We start from the raw sequence: 18452 nt of genomic DNA, 5'->3' as shown, positions 1-18452 counted from the left end.
CCCCCTCTGGGTTGCTGAAAATCACAGTATCACAGTATCACCAAAGTTGGAAGAGACCCCACAGATCATCAAGTCCAACCCTTTACCACAGAGCTCAAGGCCAGACCATGGCACCAAGTGCCACGTCCAATCCTGCCTTGAACAGCCCCAGGGACGGCGACTCCACCACCTCCCCGGGCAGCCCATTCCAGTGTCCAATGACTCTCTCAGTGAAGAACTTTCTCCTCACCTCCAGCCTAAATCTCCCCGGCGCAGCCTGAGGCTGTGTCCTCTTGTTCTGGTGCTGGCCACCTGAGAGAAGAGAGCAACCTCCCCCTGGCCACAACCACCCCTCAGGTAGTTGTAAACAGCAATAAGGTCACCCCTGAGCCTCCTCTTCTCCAGGCTAACCAATCCCAGCTCCCTCAGCCTCTCCTCGTAGGGCTGTGCTCAAGGCCTCTCACCAGCCTCGTCGCCCTTCTCTGGACACGCTCAAGCATCTCAATGTCCCTCCTAAACTGGGGGGCCCAGAACTGAACACAGCACTCAAGGTGTGGTCTAACCAGTGCAGAGTACAGGGGCAGAATGACCTCCCTGCTCCTGCTGACCACACCATTCCTGATGCAGGCCAGGATGCCACTGGCTCTCTTGGCCACCTGGGCACACTGCTGGCTCATGTTCAGGCAGGTATCAATCAGCACCCCCAGATCCCTCTCTGTCTGGCTGCTCTCCAGCCACTCCGACCCCAGCCTGTATCTCTGCATGGGGTTGTTGTGGCCAAAGTGCAGCACCCTGCACTTGGAGCTATTGAATGCCATCCCCTTGGACTCTGCCCATCTGTCCAGGTGGTCAAGGTCCCGCTGCAGAGCCCTTCTGCCCTCCAACCCAGCCACATCTGCCCCCAGCTTGGTGTCATCTGCAAAAATGTTGTACCAAATCTGTATTCTTTCCCTATTGTGCAGACACCAGCTGACACACACAGTCAAGATACCTGCTTTACTCCACTTCTGCACAGGAAAGGGTGCTGGGTGGTGAGTGGTGATTCCACGAAGCTAGCACAGCAGTTGTAATTCACAGCAAATATTGATACAGTCAAATAAATAGACTATGCCTAATGTCAGTGCCTACTAACTAGCCATCAGTGAATTTCTTTCTGGATTTCACTGTAGAGAGAGAGAGCTGTTTTAAATTCAGTATGCATGCTCAAGAGAGTAAGGGGAAGTGCAAAGTGCTACTTGAAAATGTCGTTTGTTGAAAGCTGTAAAGCAGATCTTGTGCAAACACACAGCAGTGTTTTCACACTTGCTTTCACTCTCCCAGTGTTACTGTTCGCGCTTTCTTTTGCACTCCCAGTTCCTTGTGCAGCCTCCTGACCAGGGTCTATCTCAGTAAGAAGAGGACAAAGAATGCATATTTAATCAGTACACTCACATAAATTGAGGAAGTCAGTTGAAGAGTTGTTCGTGTTATTGATGTAATCCCAGTGAAGATGTGAAAGCCTGAGCAAAGGCTTCATTCCTTCTGAGTCTGGGCAATTTATGTTAGCTAGCATCTAGAGAAAGGGGATGCTGAGTCTCAGACCATAAAAGTGTCTTTTTAATTAGATCCCTCTTGCCTAGCTTGTGGTCTTAACAGTGCCAGGTGCCTACGTAGAGGCTTAGAAGAAAAGTCAGAGGAGATGTCAAGTGTTTACCCTGTGGCATGTGCTCCCATGGTTAGCAGCTTAGCAAACGCTTAAGAAGGTGCTTCAACTGCTCTCCTTTGTTAGTGAACTTTAACAGTTTGTGTCTTTTAGTCAATACTACTACTGGTCAACTGACGGCTCCTATTTAACACATTTTATGAAGCCACAGAAACACAGAATCACAGAGAAGTGGGAGTTGGAAGGGACCTCAGAGATCATCAAATCCAACCTCCATCCTAAAGTAGGGCCACCATGGCAGATGGCCCAGGATCACAGTGTCCTGACAGGTTTGTTATCTCTCCAGAGAGACACTCCACAAGCTCTCTGGGCAGCCTCCTCCAGGGAACCCGCACCATTACAGGAAAGGAGTTTTTCCTTATATTTAGGTGGAACCTCCTGGGTTCCAGTTTGTGCCCATTGCCTGTCACTTGGAACCACTGAAAAGAGTCTGGCCCCATCCTCTTGACTGTCACACTTTAGATGTCAGTCAGGATTAATCAGATCCCCTCTCAGGCAGCTCTTTATCCAAGCTAAATAGACCCAAGCCTCTCAATCTCTCCTTCTCTTACTGCTTGGGTAAATTCCCAAAGAAAATTCACTATTTTGCAGCTACTTTATCTGGCTATCATAAAAACTGCTGCTAAGCTACCAGCTTTTTTGATGGAGGGCTTCTGCTGAGGTAGTTGAACACACCTATTGGGGTGTATTGATGCAGTTTAATTCTTTTAGCTGGGTACAGCAAACAATCAGGAGAACAAGCTCTGGTAACGTTGGAGTGCATTCTGTTCAGAGTGGAAGCATAGTAGGGATTTCTGATAATTATATTAAAGGAATAGAATCACAGACTCATAGAATCAACCAGGTTGGAAGAGACCTCCAAGATCATCCAATCCAATCTAGCACTTGGCCCTGTCCAATCATAATCAACCAGACCATGGCACTAAGTGCCTCATCCAGGCTTTTCTTAAACACCTCCAGGGACGGCGACTCCACCACCTCCCTGGGCAGCCCATTCCAATGCCAATCACTCTCTCTGCCAACAACTTCCTCCTAACATCCAGCCTAGACCTCCCCTGGCACAGCTTGAGACTGTGTCTCCTTGTTCTGTTGCTGGTTGCCTGGCAGAAGAGACCAACCCCACCTGGCTACAGCCTCCCTTCAGGTAGTTGTAGACAGCAATGAGGTCACCCCTGAGCCTCCTCTCCTCTAGGCTAAACACCCCCAGCTCCCTCAGCCTCTCCTCATATGGTTTGTGCTCCAGGCCCCTCACCAGCTTCGTTGCCCTTCTCTGGACACATTCCAGCACCTCAACATCTCTCTTGAATTGAGTGGCCCAGAGTTGGACACAGTACTCAAGGTGTGGTCTGACCAGTGCTGAGTACAGGGGCAGAATAACCTCCCTTGTCCTACTGGCCACACTGTTCCTGATGCAGGCCAGGATGCCATTGGCTCTCTTGGCCATCTGGGCACACTGCTGGCTCATCTTCAGCTACTATCTACCAGTACCCCCAGGTCTCTTTCTTCCTGGCTTCTCTGCAGCCACTCTGTCCCCAGCCTGTAGCACTGCTTGGGGTTGTTGCAGTCAAAATGTGGAACCCTGCACTTGGCCATATTCAATCTCATCCCATTGACCTCTGCCCACCCATCCAGCCTGTCTAGATCCCTCTGCAGGGCTCTCCTACCCTCCAGCAAATGGACACCTGCTCCTAGCTTGGTGTCATCTGCAAACTTACTGATGCTGGACTCAATCTCTTCATCCAGATCATCAATAAAGATGTTGAACAGGCCCAGGCCCAACACTGATCCTTGGGGAACACCACTAGTGACAGCTGCCAACTGGATGTAGAAAAAAAAACAATTTTTTTTAGCATTGATGTTGCAACAAATTACCTGTGGCCCAAGATCACCATTATAAGAAGGGCATTAATCAGCACAACTCTCCCCCAGAGTTCCCACAGTAGTTGTCAAGAATTCTAAGCATCACTCACGCAGGTATCTCATGCTACATCATAGTCAGTTGGCTATTGCCATCCAAAACACTGGTGGAATCAGTTCCACTGTGTGTAAAGAAGTACTTCCATCCATTTGTGTTAGACCTGTTACTGAACAACTCCACCATGTCCATATCCTTTATGTCACACTGCTCATGTTAAAGTAGCCACTAAATTCCCACTTGCCTTCTTTACACACAACATGATTTGGGAGCTTTCTGCCATATCCCTCTTTTTCTCAAGCTTCTCTGTTTAGTCTTTTCTCATATGGAATTACTTTATTCTTCTGTCAGCCTCTGTCATGTTTCTCTGTGTCTTGTCCCTGCTCTACAGTATACTTTGATTGCAACTGAAAGGACACAAGGATCAGTCCTGGGCCCCATCCTCTTTAACATCTTCATAGATGATCTGGATGAGGGCATGGAGTCAGTCATCAGCAAGTTTGCAGATGACACTAAGCTGGGGGCAGATGTGACTGGGTTGGAGGGCAGAAGGGCTCTGCAGCGGAACCTTGACCGCCTGGACAGATGGGCAGAGTCCAAGGGGATGGCATTCAATAGCTCCAAGTGCAGGGTGCTGCACTTTGGCCACAACAACCCCATGCAGAGATACAGGCTGGGGTCGGAGTGGCTGGAGAGCAGCCAAACACAGAGGGATCTGGGGGTGCTGATTGATACCCACCTGAAGATGAGCCAGCAGTGTGCCCAGGTGGCCAAGAGAGCCAGTGACATCCTGTCCTGCATCAGGAATGGTGTGGTCAGCAGGAGCAGGGAGGTCATTCTGCCCCTGTACTCTGCACTGGTTAGACCACACCTTGAGTGCTGTGTTCAGTTCTGGGCCCCTCAGTTTAGGAGGGACATTGAGATGCTTGAGCATGTCCAGAGAAGGGCAACGAGGCTGGTGAGAGGCCTTGAGCACAGCCCTATGAGGAGAGGCTGAGGGAGCTGGGATTGTTTAGCCTGGAGAAGAGGAGGCTCAGGGGTGACCTTATTGCTGTCTACAACTACCTGAGGGGTGGTTGTGGCCAGGAGGAGGTTGCTCTCTTCTCTCAGGTGGCCAGCACCAGAACAAGAGGACACAGCCTCAAGCTGCACCAGGGGAGATGTAGGCTGGAGGTGAGGAGAAAGTTCTTCACTGAGAGAGTCATTGGACACTGGAATGGGCTGCCCAGGGAGGTGGTGGAGTCGCCGTCCCTGGAGCTGTTCAAGGCAGGATTGGACGTGGCACTTGGTGCCATGGTCTGGCCTTGAGCTCTGTGGTAAAGGGTTGGACTTGATGATCTGTGAGGTCTCTTCCAACCTTGGTGATACTGTGATACTGTGACATACATCCTCTGACTTCTTCCACTGACGCAGTTGCTCCTAACACCGGAATGTTTTGTTTTCTTTGTCGCAGTTCTTTTCCCCCACCTTGCTGTTAATGCTAGTGTTTTAGCTTTTCAGATACCATGCAAGATTTCTCAGAAAACTCTTTCTAGAAGTGCTCTCTCCATGTGATGGTTGCAGAAAGGACAGAATTTCAGCGACAGACAGGTGTGTAGGAGTGGGTTTACTTAGACGTAAACTTGCTGCTCAGATTGGTGTATAGTCGGCAGAGTTACTCGGGTTTATAATGTGTTTCCTCAGACTCCATGCTGTGCAGAGAAAGGGAGTAAAATCCATTGACATATACACAGTCATATTCTAATGTCATTTCTACTTAGAAATCCTGTGGGATCTGTAGATACTGCATTGCAGATTAGTGTGTGTAATTATCTAATACTGAATGTAGCCCAACTGTGTGTTTTGAAGAGACAAATGCCACTTAGACAAGCATCACTTGTGACATCGCTTTCACTAGGCTCTCAGGGAGTGACAGGACTGGGGGGAATGGAACAAAGCTGGAGGTGGGGAGATTCAGCCTGGACGTGAGGAGGAAGTTGTTGAGCATGAGAGTGGTGAGAGGCTGGAATGGGTTGCCCAGGGAGGTGGTTGAGGCCCCATCCCTGGAGGTGTTTAAGGCCAGGCTGGATGAGGCTGTGGCCAGCCTGATCTAGGGTAGGTTGTCCCTGCCCATGGCAGAGCAGTTGGTACTGTATGATCCTTGTGGTCTCTTCCAACCCTGACTGATTCTATGATTCTAAGAAGCATTTTGACAGTAATAAGATGGCACTATTGTAATGAAGGTGTTTGTTTTTTTTAAAGACTAGGGATATAAAGAAATGGTAATAGATTTTCAAGGGACCAATGTGAAGTACATGTGGGACAGTTTGGGTGTTACTCACCCCCCCTCCACCACTGTTGTGAAAATCACGCCATCCCTGGGGCACTTCAAGGCAAGGTTGGACGTGGCACTTGGTGCCATGGTCTAGCCTTGAGCTCTGTGGTAAAGGGTTGGACTTGATGATCTGTGAGGTCTCTTCCAACCCTGATGATACTGTGATACTGTGATAGATTCAGCCGAGATGGAAATTAGACTGAAGCTTTATATTCACAGCTTAGCACAATATACAAGCAGGTATTTACAACATATCATATACAGCTACAGACAGAAATATGCATGTAAAAAAAGGAATACAGGAACACAACAGCCCTTCCAGAAACCTGAGTCCCCAGGAGGGGCTCCCAACTACACTTCCACCTTCTTTCCACCCCTCTACCTTATCCCAGACTTTGCCTTACATGCAAGGTGAATTTGGAGAATTGGCCAGGAGGGTTAGGAAGCAGAAGGATTAGTTACACATACAGCAGCTTAGGGAGAGAAGTGCATGCAGCCAGAGCCAGAGAGCAGCTCTGTCATCTGTGTTTGTGTTCTTGTTTTTATACATCTCAGCAAGCCTATGAGTGAAGTAGACATCACTATTGTTTCCTTTGCCCAGCCTATAGTCTAATTCCTCTCACTAAAATATCCCAGCTAGGCTCAAACCAGCACAACATGCTGGGATGAAGTTCAGTTCCCATGTCCCTTCTGTATAGACACACCACTTGCACCTGTCACCCTCTGTGACTTCTAAACTCCCAACCAGACATGGCTTAATTTGTCTCATAGTTTCAGTCAGATTTGTGAATGGGTGAGTAGAAAACAAAACCTTTCTAGAGTTATTACTGTGAGATTTTGCTTTTCTGGAAACTACCTGTTGTGGAGGGGTTTCTCTATTCCTCCCCTGTTAGGGGGAGGTGAGAAATTAATTTGAGGCGGTTTTGATTTTTTATAAAATTATTTATTAAAATTAATATTTACAAATTTATACCACCCCCAACCACTATGAAATCAAGGTTCTTATGCAAGGTTATGAAAATAGCTTGGGATATATATTTACAGGGATTGATTGTTAAGTGGAAATATCAAATTATTAACAATTATTGACAGAGAGAAATATTTTCTTAGGCTTAATGCCTCTTAACAACTCTAGTGTTTGCCCAGCAAGGGCTGAAACTGTGTGTGCTCTTCAGATAGAGACAAATTATATTACAAAAGAATCAAAGCTTACTTAGGTGCTGCTCTTGAGTATTAATTATTAATCACCCTCCCGGGATTCTGTCTCAGCGTGTGCCCAGTATTGGGGTCTTTGCAGCTGGAGTCTGTCCTGGCTTGCAAGGGATGATAAAGTTTCCCAGTCTCTGGGGTAACAGTATTTCTCCAACCTTCTCTCCTGGGGTGAAGTGGGCTCTGCCTCGGTGCTGCGGCTTCTGGATGCTGTGTGTGTCCAGGGATGATCAGCTGGCAGGAATTCCAGGTGCAGGAGAAGGATTTGTCCATGTAGCCTCTTACACGATCTGGCAGCTAGCAGGCTGTGTTTGCAGGTTTGCAGACCATCTGGAAAGGGGTCTGCTGGCCCTGGGTCTTTCCAGAGTTACAGAATAGCTGGCAAGCAATATCTATGCCGGGCAAGCAGGGTCTATGCCGTGCTGCATGGAGACGAGCTCCGTAGATTAATCAAGATAGCTCTAGGCTTAGGCAGGGGGTTCTCGGCTCCCCATATACGTATGGTGCAGGCATGAATGTGCTCTGCTTCTCAAAGGATTCACACGTAGCTTGGCTGCGCCTTGAGATCAATGCATGAGGTCTGAGCCTCTGTAATGCTTGCAAGTGAGTAAGGCCTGATCCTGTGTCTAGGCCATGCAAGCAGGTCAGGGCAGCAGGGTGCTGCTGTGGATCAGAGCTGAGTCTAAATGCTCTGAGCTTCTGAACGGTTTGAACCTCTGGACGGTCTGACCACGTGGTGCTGCTATGCACCCCTCTTTATAGGCTCTGGGCCGAGATTCGTGGCTCGTTGGACATCTAAAATGACCAATCAGGTTGGCCATAAGCCAAACCTTGCCCCAGTAGGCAGTAGAGACATGTCTGGACCTCCCAATAGGGGATTACCTGCCTGGACCTCAGGGGCACACGGGCTGGACATGTGTGTGTTACACAATCTGTTTGCTGCCTCGTGGGTCCTGGCAGAAGAACATGTCCGGGCATGTAGAGGCATGGTGAAGCCTCAGCTTTGGGGCTGCTGCCCCTCCACCACACTACCATTAGCAGGCAGCAAGATTGTCAGGAGTAGGGGAACAGACTCTTCTCCCTTGCTCCTTGTAATAGGACAAGGAGCTATGGATATAAGATGCAGCACAGGAGGTTCCACCTCAACACAAGGATAAACTTTTTTACTGTGAGGGTCACAGAACACTGCAACAGGCTCCCCAGAGAGGTTGTGGAGTCTCCTTCTCTGGAGACTTTCAAGGCCTGTCTGGATACATTCCTCTGTGACTTGAGCTAGGTTGTATGTTCCTGCTCTGGCAGGGGGGGTTGGACTTGATGATCTCTTTGGGTACCTTCCAACCCCTAACACCCTGTGATCCTGTGATTTAATACAAAGCAAAGAAATTAGAGTTTCACTTCTGTTTACTTCTGACAGTTATATTCTTAACTTGATCTGTTTATTATTCCCATTTACTTTCTCTTTAGACAAATAAGCTGTGAGGTAACCATTAGGCCTATCAAGTATTAGTTTTAAGGCTGACTTGATAAGGCGAACTGGGTACTGCAAGAGGTCGAAGTGTCTATCAGGAGACTCTTATCTGATCTGTCTGAGGGTCAGTTAACTGATCTCTTGTTAGGGTTGAAGACTGAATTGGTTGGTAATCTTTTCTCCAGCACCCTGCTGAATTAAGATACTGCTTTTCTTCTAGGTGGAGTCGAGATGTGCCAAAACAGTGTCACCATTTGTGATCTCAAGAGATAAGAAAGAAAGTTTTGCTGCCTTTTTTTGTTGTCGTTGTTGTGTAATAGGGTAAAGTGATTGCATAACAGGGAAAAGAAGGCTTGCAGGATTTATTCCTGTGAAGTGTGAGTAGTCTCCTAATGCACTTTCTGTTTATTTGCAGCTATTGGCTGACAAACAAGGTCCGCATCAAACGACCCAGCACAGGCCTGCTTATGTATACGCTTGCCACCAGATTCTGTGATGAAATACACCTGTATGGATTTTGGCCATTCCCAAAGGATTTACGTGGAAAACCAGTCAAGTATCACTATTACGACGACCTGAAGTATCGCTACTTTTCTAACTCCAGTCCTCACAGGATGCCATTAGAGTTTAAGACGTTGTATGTATTACACAGCAAAGGAGCGCTGAAATTAACAACGGGGACATGCATAAAGCAATAAAGCACATGTGAAGTATGATAAGAAGTGCAGGATACAGGCTTGGTCATGAGGATGTTGTGGAATGGCATTGAGATCCTGGTGAGGATATGTTTTCCTATCCACTAAGCCATCAGGAAAAAGGAATTTTATCAGAAGTACATAACCAGCTGTTAGACCTGCAAAGTGCTCTGTAACTAAGATGAGCTGATTGCGAGGGCTCAAGTAAGTGCCACTTTCTCTAAGAACAAAGCTTGAATGTATACTCAGTAGTGTTTACAGGACCCAATGACAAACATATCTTGAATTAAAGAAGAAAAATTACAACCTGCTGACTTGCCACTGTGGTCAGCCCACAAAAGAAATCCCCACGAGAGGTCTACTTCTGTGAGCAAACTGAAAACAAGGCTTTGACAAGAAAGGTTGTGATGGAATTGAGTAGAGAAAGTGAAGTCCATAAGATTGAGCAAATCAGTTAATGCCTTCAGTCAGAGGACAGCTTCTGATCTTGCATTATAACCTCAGCTCTTGTTGCTGTTTTTTCTTACTGTTGGTTAAGTTTTGTTGCTTTTAAATACTGGAGCCCTTAAAGGATTTTGAGGATGTTATGAGTAATTAAAAGTGTACATCTGATGTAACTGTCCTAGGAGAAGGATTTGTAAGAGTGAGAGGGTGGTGGGAAACATGAAATACTTTACCAGTCATTGGTGTGCTGTATCCTGCTGTCACACAACCCTTCATGTCCCAGTTGCTTTTCTAGCTACCACTGTCAGTGCCCACTACATGGACTACTCAGAGGTCACTTTGATCCATTTTTAAAGGTGTTTTTTTTTCTGTCATGCTCAGATTTGAAGATACATGGGAAAGGTCTCTTATTTTTGGTACCAAAGATTACTTGGGTTTTTTTTCCTTTCCTTAAAGAAACAGTGTAAATTTAGTAGTGTGTTTCTTTTATGCTGAAGGGACATATTCCTTAGGTTACTTAGATGTTTTAAATTAAGAATCTCAAAGCAAAGCCTCTCTATGGACTCTGCAGGAGTAAATACACTGTTTCATACATACAAATACCAACACACAGTTGTTATGCCCGACTGAAAGGAGAATACAAGGTCTAAAGAATCTCAGGTGACACTGGAACACGTCTGAAGAAAAGAACGACCTCACCAATTAAATGGAAAACAACTGCAGATTAAACAGCTCTTCTGAAAATTGTCATTTCCATTGGTGGTGTTGGACAATCTCTAAAATACCTCTTTTATATGAGCTTGATACTCTGGTGCGTGATGACTGAAAAAATAACTGAGAGCTGCATTATCTCAGTGACTTTTCTAAGCAGTGTTCTTTTTTTACCTGTGAAACCAAGAATTCTTTCACTCTCTACTTTGGAAAAAAGAGAGAACAAGAAATTACAGGAAGGTCGGTAGGAGTGGCATATTAGTTCAGCAAATACTAAGATACAGGACCTGTCTGCATGTATTAAGCTTTAGCACTAGTGGAGCGGGTAGATAAATAAGGCTGTGGTTCCACCGTTCTCGTGTCTGGCAAGGCTGAGGACAAGGCATGTGGATGCAGTGTATGAGTGTTCCCTTGTTATCTTCAGCTCTACATGGCTTCTCCACATGCAAATATGATACATGCACTGTATCCATCAGGTTTTGATCTAGCTTGAGCAGCTTGGTATGTAGCACAACACTGACAAACTTTTACTAGCTGAAAGTGACTTTAATTACCCATTTTTCTGCCTGAGTTCACAAGTATTTTGTCCTGCATGACTAGATGTCTGTGATGATGTTAATTTAGCAGCTGAAAGTTTAGCAGCAGAGAGGGTTTTTTTCCCCCCCAGATTTTAAGGAAAATTGGAAGTCATTCTGCTCTATCCAGAATACAGCAGTTTCTTTCCTTATTCACCAGCCTGTCCTACCCAGGGTAGTTTATTTTGGCTGTATGTCAAGGTGTGGGATGTGGTTCTAATGTGGTTCCAGCTGAAACCAAGGCATCACAAGGAACTAAGCAACAGTGCAGAGTGGGATGTGTCTGACTTGTTGTTGCTAAGCCAGAAGGTGTTATTTGTACACTGTGTAAACTTGTAGTTTTAGACAAGGTCGTTTCTTTGAAAGGTGGGAATATTCCTGATCTTTCTCTTAGGCTTTTGCTGCTGCTTGATCTTCTAAAACATATTTTATATGCAGTGACAGAATTTCTGTTGAGATAAAGGTGCCAGCCACACAGAAGCCCAGAGAACCATCAGTTCACCTTTCCTTCAGGGAATGTCTTTTCTTCTTTCTAGTATCAGGCCATCAACACAAAAAGGAACTCAAGTAAATTAAAGCATTAACTGACAGGCAATGTTTTTATTTCAAGAAAGGTTTTAGCACACCAGTTGGGTGTTTCTCTGACAGCAGACTAGATGGAGACAATCTAATTCCTGTGATAATTAAATACATGTATATGTATTACTTGAGTAACTGAGTAAATGAAAACAATGACCTGTAGAGAGGAAGACCGATGAGAAAGTTTGCCTTTAGAAGTCAGCAGCAGTATTTTTTACTCTGTTTTGGAGGCTTTACATTTGATTCTGTGCAAGTGAGGTTAGTTTTAGTACACAAGCCGTGGAGTCCCTATCACTGAATCTGATAAAGCAGAGTGATACAGGGCAAGGCTTGTCCCAGTTGGCTCGACTTCAAGACATGACAGTAGCACTCACTTCTTAAAAAGAGTTTGCCCATACCTTCTCAAACTTGGCCTTAACCTCCTGTCTTCTAGATGTTCCACCTTCCATACTGTGCACTTCTAGCACCATGAGCCATGCTCTCTTGGCTCTCTGCCATCATCCATACTCTTCCTTCTCATTGCAATTATCCCCTCAAGCAGGCACCCAGGTGTGCCTTCCTACTGGAAGCACAGGACTCTTTACCAGCCCATCTCACCCACTTCAGCTTCATTCTGAGCCAAAGTGTAATGTGGTGAGTGGTAGATTTCAAACCGCCCTCTGAAGCAAATAGCAGTTGTAATCTTTGAAGCTTTTTGCAAACACTGGGAGTCATTTTACTCTGTTGCTCTTTGTCTCTCTTGATCTGTGTGCACATGGAGCCCAAAGATTCTAGGGCTCTCCAGTGTGCAGTTTGTTGTGATGCACATTGTCTGGTTTTAGATGGTTGGTGAGCAGCAGCTACTGGTTACTGTAGGGCTACCTGAGCTGGAAGATGCCCAGAGCTTTTCCTGTTAGGTTACATGGCCTCTGTTGCTAGCCTTCTTACTACTGGCTCATTCCAGAGATGCTTCCTAACCTTTCCCTTATACCTCTTGGCTATCTTTTGCCCTGGGAATCTCTGTTTTTTTCATTAAAGCACTCTAGACCTTGAATGAAGAAAGACAAACTACATCCACTGTGTGACTTTTTTTTTTCACATAAGGTGACCCAGGGCATAGTACCAAAGGCTTAGCTGCTGTACAAGGACTTTACAGGGGAGTAATTTTCACCTCCAGATAGTTGACAGGATGGCAGTCAGCACCTCAAGGCTCCATAGTTGCCTTGGGTACTTTCTGTTTTTCATACACATTCACATGTCCCATGCTGCCTACAACAGAGGAAAGATAAACAGGCTTTACTGTAATGACTGCTTTCATCATCCAACATTATCGACAACTAATGCAAAGTAGATAGGATAAGAAGAAGGATTCCTAATGCTGCAATTTTATCTGCCTTTGTGAGGAACAACTGAAGAATGCCTACCAGCTGAGTGTTCCTCAAATTCGCCCTCACGTAGGTCGTAACAGTTGGCACCTGTGGTTCCTAAACATAAGTTACAAGAAAATGAAGACAGCAGTCTGTGTGTTTGCCTGAATGCTGTGACACCTCTCAATTGAACAACTCAATGTCGTTGAGCTGTAGTTAATTGTATGTTGCTTGTTAACAAGATGTTACTGTTTCTGTGGCAGCCTTTCATATTTCACGGAAAACTACAGATAAGTACATTTGATTGTCAGATTTTCAGCTCCAGGGCAGCTTTTTCTCCCATAGCTCTGAGCCACTCTGCAGATACAACATCTCCCAGATCTTTCAAACCTCATCTGGTTTACACAATTTGATGTATACTAAAGACTGTGCTCCTCTTTTATTAAGCCACAAGCAACACGTGCGTGACGTTGGCGACTGTTCTCTGACTGACTGCAGTTTGGAAGAGAGCAGGGGGAGCGTGTTCAGTACCTTTTTTTTATTGTTGGGTTAGCAAAGTGCTGAGCACTCTTTACATCGACTTTCCTGGAGGGGGCATCCAGGATGTAGTGGGGGATCTAGACTTAACCTAATTTCTGGATGTGACTCTGAAATGGCACGTTATTTATTTACAAGTACTGTTACTTCATGTAGGGAAAAGCACAACTGTTCTAACTGCAGATGAATTAAAGGAAGAGCGTTCGCAGAGAGCTTCATTCCTGCACAGTACAGCAGCTACTGAGCATATGTAACACTGTTTCTGTGGTCTGAATTATCGACGATGTGCTCTACCAGGATTGTCATGTTTGAAACTGTTATTTCGAGTACAGTTATGGGGATCGGTTTTTTTATTTGTATAACTGTAAAATAATAATAAAAAAAAAAAAAGGTTGTGTTTTTTAATATATATACTCTTTTCCAGATTCTTTTGTAACACAGTTGTGAATGTTTTTCAATGACATGCTCATCGTAAGAATATATGGAAGGAGGTTGCCTGCTTCTTTGCAGTCTCTGGTCTCAACGCAAAAGGGGATACTAAGGAAAGGATGAAGCCATAAACAAGGACACAGAGAGACATGAACTCGACCAACAGATTGTGAGGGAGGCAGCCACAAGAGCTAAAACTATCAGTCACACTAATTGGTAAGGATAGGTAGGGTGTAGGAATAACGTGTATTCTGTTAAGGTAATCTGATCAGAAGTCCTGTAAAATGGAATGCTAAGGGAAAAGGGGGAGATAATGTATATGGAGACATGAACCTGACAGGCATATCATCCTGGAGACAATGACAAGAAGCCAGCCTCAACAGTCACACTGTCTAAACCAGCTATCAAGAAAATGGACTTTGCAGCTGATGAGAGTGCAGAGCTGAGAGTCCTGTTGTTGGAGGGGAATCTGGATAGGACTGTCCAACCTGATGAGGCAGTGTGCCGGAGAGGAAGAAATGAGAGGTAGAAAAGGGGCTGGTCGTCTATAGACTGTGGCTGGCCAGTGTGCTTGTCTGGCTGAGCCCTGTGACTGATCACCACAGTCTGTTCTCATTCCTCATTAAAAGATTTTCCTAACTACTTATCTGTGTATCCTCACTGTCTATCCAGTGTGTGTGAGTGCTGCAAGGACTCGGTGACAGGTGCCAGGAGGTTTTACAAGGGCTTGATGCTAACTGCTATAGTCACACCAGGGCCGTGGGCTTCTCTGGCCTGTGTTGTCAGCTGCTGGAGTGAGTGTGGGGTCCCAGTCACACTCTACAGCTACCTACCCAAGAGGAGGCTGTAGTGAGATGACAGTTGGATCTCTTTTCCCAAATAACAGTGATGAGAGGAAACAGACTCAAGTTGCAGCAGGGGAGGTTTAGATTGCATATTAGGAAAAATGTATTTGCCAGAAGGGTTGCAAAGCATTGGAACAGGATGCCCAAGGAAATGGTTGAGTCCTGGAGGTATTTAGAATGATGTGTCCATGCATGACTTAAAGACATGGTTTAGTGGTTGACTTAGCAGAGTTAGATTTATGGATGGACTCAGTGATCTTAAACAGTTGGAGAAGTGAAGGCTTCCAGGAGACCTTGGAGTAGCCTTCCAGTATCTAAAGGGGGTCTAAAGGAAGGCTGGGGAGGGACTATTGACAAGCTCTTGTAATGACAGGATGAGGAGTAATGGGTTTAAACTGGAAGAGGGGAAATTTAAACTAAATGTTAGGAAGAAGTTCTTTACAGTGAGGGTGGTGAAACAGTGACACAGATTTCCCAGGGAGGTTGTGGCTGCTCCCTCCCTGGAGATGTTCAAGACCAAGTTGGATGAGTCCTTGAATGACCTGTTCTAGTGGAAGGTGTCCCTGCCTATGGCAGGAGGTTGGAACTGGATGGTCTTTGAGGTCCCTTCAACATAAACCATTCTGTGACTGTATTTTGCAACCTGCATGATTCTGTGATTCTGTGATTCAGTGCCAGCAGCTTCTTCAGGTCACCAGGATGAGTGAGACAAATGAGGGGCTCAGCACCAGCTGCTGGATCAGGACCACAGGTCACAGCATTTTGTGCCTGATGCCAGCTGCTGGAGTGGTGTCTGTTCTCTCCAGCCCTGTGTGCATTGGGTGTCTGTAATCAGTAGCAAACTTCAAATTGGAGCAGTCAGCAAGTAGGAGACCTTGGGTAAGGAGTGACTTTTAAGGCAGGCAGAAGATGTGGTGTGAGCTGGTGTGCCAAGGGGGGTCCATGAATGTGGAAGGCCATGGTGCAAGTGCTGTAGGTTTGCAGTGAACATTGAGATGGAGTAGCCAGCAAGCCAGAGACCCTGAGGGCTGGCAAGAGGGCCCTGGATTGTGGTAAACATGCTGGGTAGGCAGAGGGGCAGTGCCAGTTTGGGGGGCATCTGCAGACGTGTGTGTGCTTGCGAACTTGCAGAGCATCCCACGTGTGCTGCACCAGTGTCCTTCTGCTTTGTTAGCAGAGGAGGAGGAGGAGCAGTGGTTTGGGCTGTCTGTGTTTTTTGTTCTGTGAATCTTCTGTGAGGGGCGACAGCAATGTGAGTGTCTCAGTTCTAATTTATATTCCCAGAGACTCAAATGTATTTGATAGAACCAATAACAACTTTTTAGAGTGCCCTTCCCTCTCCCCTCTTCTTACCCCAAAGAAAGAAAATTAGATGTAGAGAGATGAAAGGTAAACACAGACAAATAAATAATCTCACTGTGATGTGGAAGTTTAAAAGAAGAAAAGTTTAACAATGAATTTAAAAGGTATCTGAAGTAGGGAAGATACAAAGGTATAGGGAAGGGGGGGGAAATACAGAATGTGCAAATACAACCAGATTTTGATGGTAAGAGGTTTTGTCAGCCTCGTGGGTGATGGCCAGATGGTAAAACAAAAGAGAAGCAGGAGCAGGATGGTGATGCTGGGAGGCATGGAGGTAGGGAGCACAGAGAGAGAGCAAGAACAGGAAGTCCCCCTGCTTTTATAGAGCTTTAGACAGGAAGGGGGAGTGGGCTAACCATGAATCACCTGGTGGTGTTCAGACCCACCTCTGGGGAGGGGTCAAGACCACCTAGGGTCAGGTTCAAGGTCACTCCCCCTGGAGGGTTAACCCTGTACAATACCAAGCCTCCTCTGTGTGCGTGGCCATGTGGCTGTGTGACAGCAATGTGCACGATGTCTCTTTGGGTTGAGCCTGCAGCTGGGAAAGCAGCAGCCACGTTCCTCAATCTGGACAGAGACCTCAAGTGCCTGCATGTTGCAGCTATCTGGTTGCTGCAGGAACGTGGCCACAGCTTACACAGAAGTTAGTGTGATCAAGAGCAATGCCACAGAGACTCCAGACCAACTCAATGAGAATTATGCCAGAGACTCTATTGGTTGTTCTGACTCTCATTATATGGTCTTTGAGCATAGAGCACACACCTGCACATTGTCATAATTAGGCAAGGACAACCCAGTCCTCTGCATAAACTCCACCCTGTTTTTCTCATTAACAAGATGTCCACTATCTGTCCTTTCTTCAGATAGGGTAGCCAGGTGGAAAATCAAGGCCAACACTTGTTTGTTATTCTTCTTATCACACTATGCTCCCACACCTGCACACCAGGCTGAGCTCCATCAACTGTGCAGGAGGGGCCCCAGCCCAAATCAGGTGGGGTAGGCAGCTGCTTATAATCATGCTCCATTACTATAATCTATTATATAATATTTGGAGTGGTTCACATGAGAGTAAGACCCAGTGAGGGACTGTGATGGGCTACAAACTTTCTCCTCTCCACTACTGGAGTTTACCAGACTAGCTCGACAGCTTGGCAGTAAGATGAAGCTGCATTTACAGCGAAGCTAAATCAACAAGAATATATAAGCAATATATTTACAAGTATTTACCATTATATACACATTAGAAATAATACAGAAATATAAACTCCCTCCCAAAGGAAACTGCCAAAAAGGGGCTCAAAGCTACCCTCTCTCTCTCCTTCTCCTTTCCCAGACAGACAAAACAAGCAGCAAAGCTCACGTTGTCATTTGTTAGCCAAGGTCAGCAGAGACATGTTAGAGCAGGGTGAAGAGAAGCAGCCTCACAGACCAGAGTGGGACAAATTGTTGACATTTTGGCTTTTTGTCCCTCTCAGCAAACCAATGAGTGCTGCAGACCTCACCATCATTTTAACCACCAATGGTCTAATATCTTTTCATTAAAATATTCCAGTTAGCCTCAAAGCGGCACAGGGACAGAATTAATCTCTGTGCACACCTCAAAGTTTCAAAGAAGAAATCTTATGCAATACAGCAAAAAACCACACACTGCACTTTAAAGCCTACTAAGTCAGTCAGCGTAATGACTTGATCATGCTGCAAAAGCAGAAGTACAACTCCACCCTCGATTTGGAAACTAGGGGGAAAAAAAACTCCAAACGTTTTCCACAGTCAGTTTAATGTTTGTAATTTATAACTGCGGATTCAGCCTTTGCACTGCCTGAGCTTGTGTGTATTTGAAAATGCTGTGATGTTATTTTGCTGATCAGAGTTCTTTTTGATTAAGTAGGTGCAGGAGGACATGTTTTGCTGATCCCTGCTTATATCTCTGTAATATTAATTAGGTTGCTTCAAATTACTATTTATTTTCATTGAGAAAGTAATGTCTTACTGCAGCAGAAATGTAACCATGCAGTTGATAATCAGCAACTGCGTCACAGAAGAATTCTTGCACTAAAATGAGGACCTGCTTACACTGCCAGCGTCTGGGGAGGAATAACAACAGGCACCGGTGCAGGCTGGGGCTGCCCTGCTGCAAAGCAGCTCCGTGGAGAAAGCCCTTGGAGTGCTGGTGGGCAGCAGGTTCTGCATGGGCCAGCAATGTGCCCTTGCAGCTAAGAGAGACAATGGCAGCCTGGGCTGCCTCAGGGAAAGTGTGGCTAGTAGAGCTAGAGAGCATCTTCTCCCCCTCTACTCTGCCACAGAGAGACCACACCTGGAATACTGTGTCCAATTTTGGGCTT

At 45.8% G+C, this 18452-nt stretch overlaps 1 protein-coding gene across 1 annotated transcript in view; it reads left to right on the top strand.

Annotated features, from left to right (window-relative positions):
• Window positions 1–13883, top strand: part of ST8SIA4 (ST8 alpha-N-acetyl-neuraminide alpha-2,8-sialyltransferase 4) — a 65134-nt gene extending 51251 nt beyond the window's left edge. Inside the window, exon 5 of the mRNA XM_064140175.1 lies at window positions 9003–13883. Coding sequence (XP_063996245.1) covers window positions 9003–9285 — 283 coding nt within the window. The 3' untranslated portion in view covers window positions 9286–13883. The remainder of the gene's footprint in view (window positions 1–9002) is intronic.
• Window positions 13884–18452: the final 4569 nt, after the last annotated feature.

The sequence above is a fragment of the Pogoniulus pusillus genome, chromosome Z (genome assembly GCF_015220805.1).
Source record: "Pogoniulus pusillus isolate bPogPus1 chromosome Z, bPogPus1.pri, whole genome shotgun sequence".
Classification (NCBI taxonomy): Eukaryota; Metazoa; Chordata; class Aves; order Piciformes; family Lybiidae; genus Pogoniulus; species Pogoniulus pusillus.
Note: the sequence above shows the minus strand (reverse complement) of the source record. Positions and strands in the feature narration are given on the sequence as shown.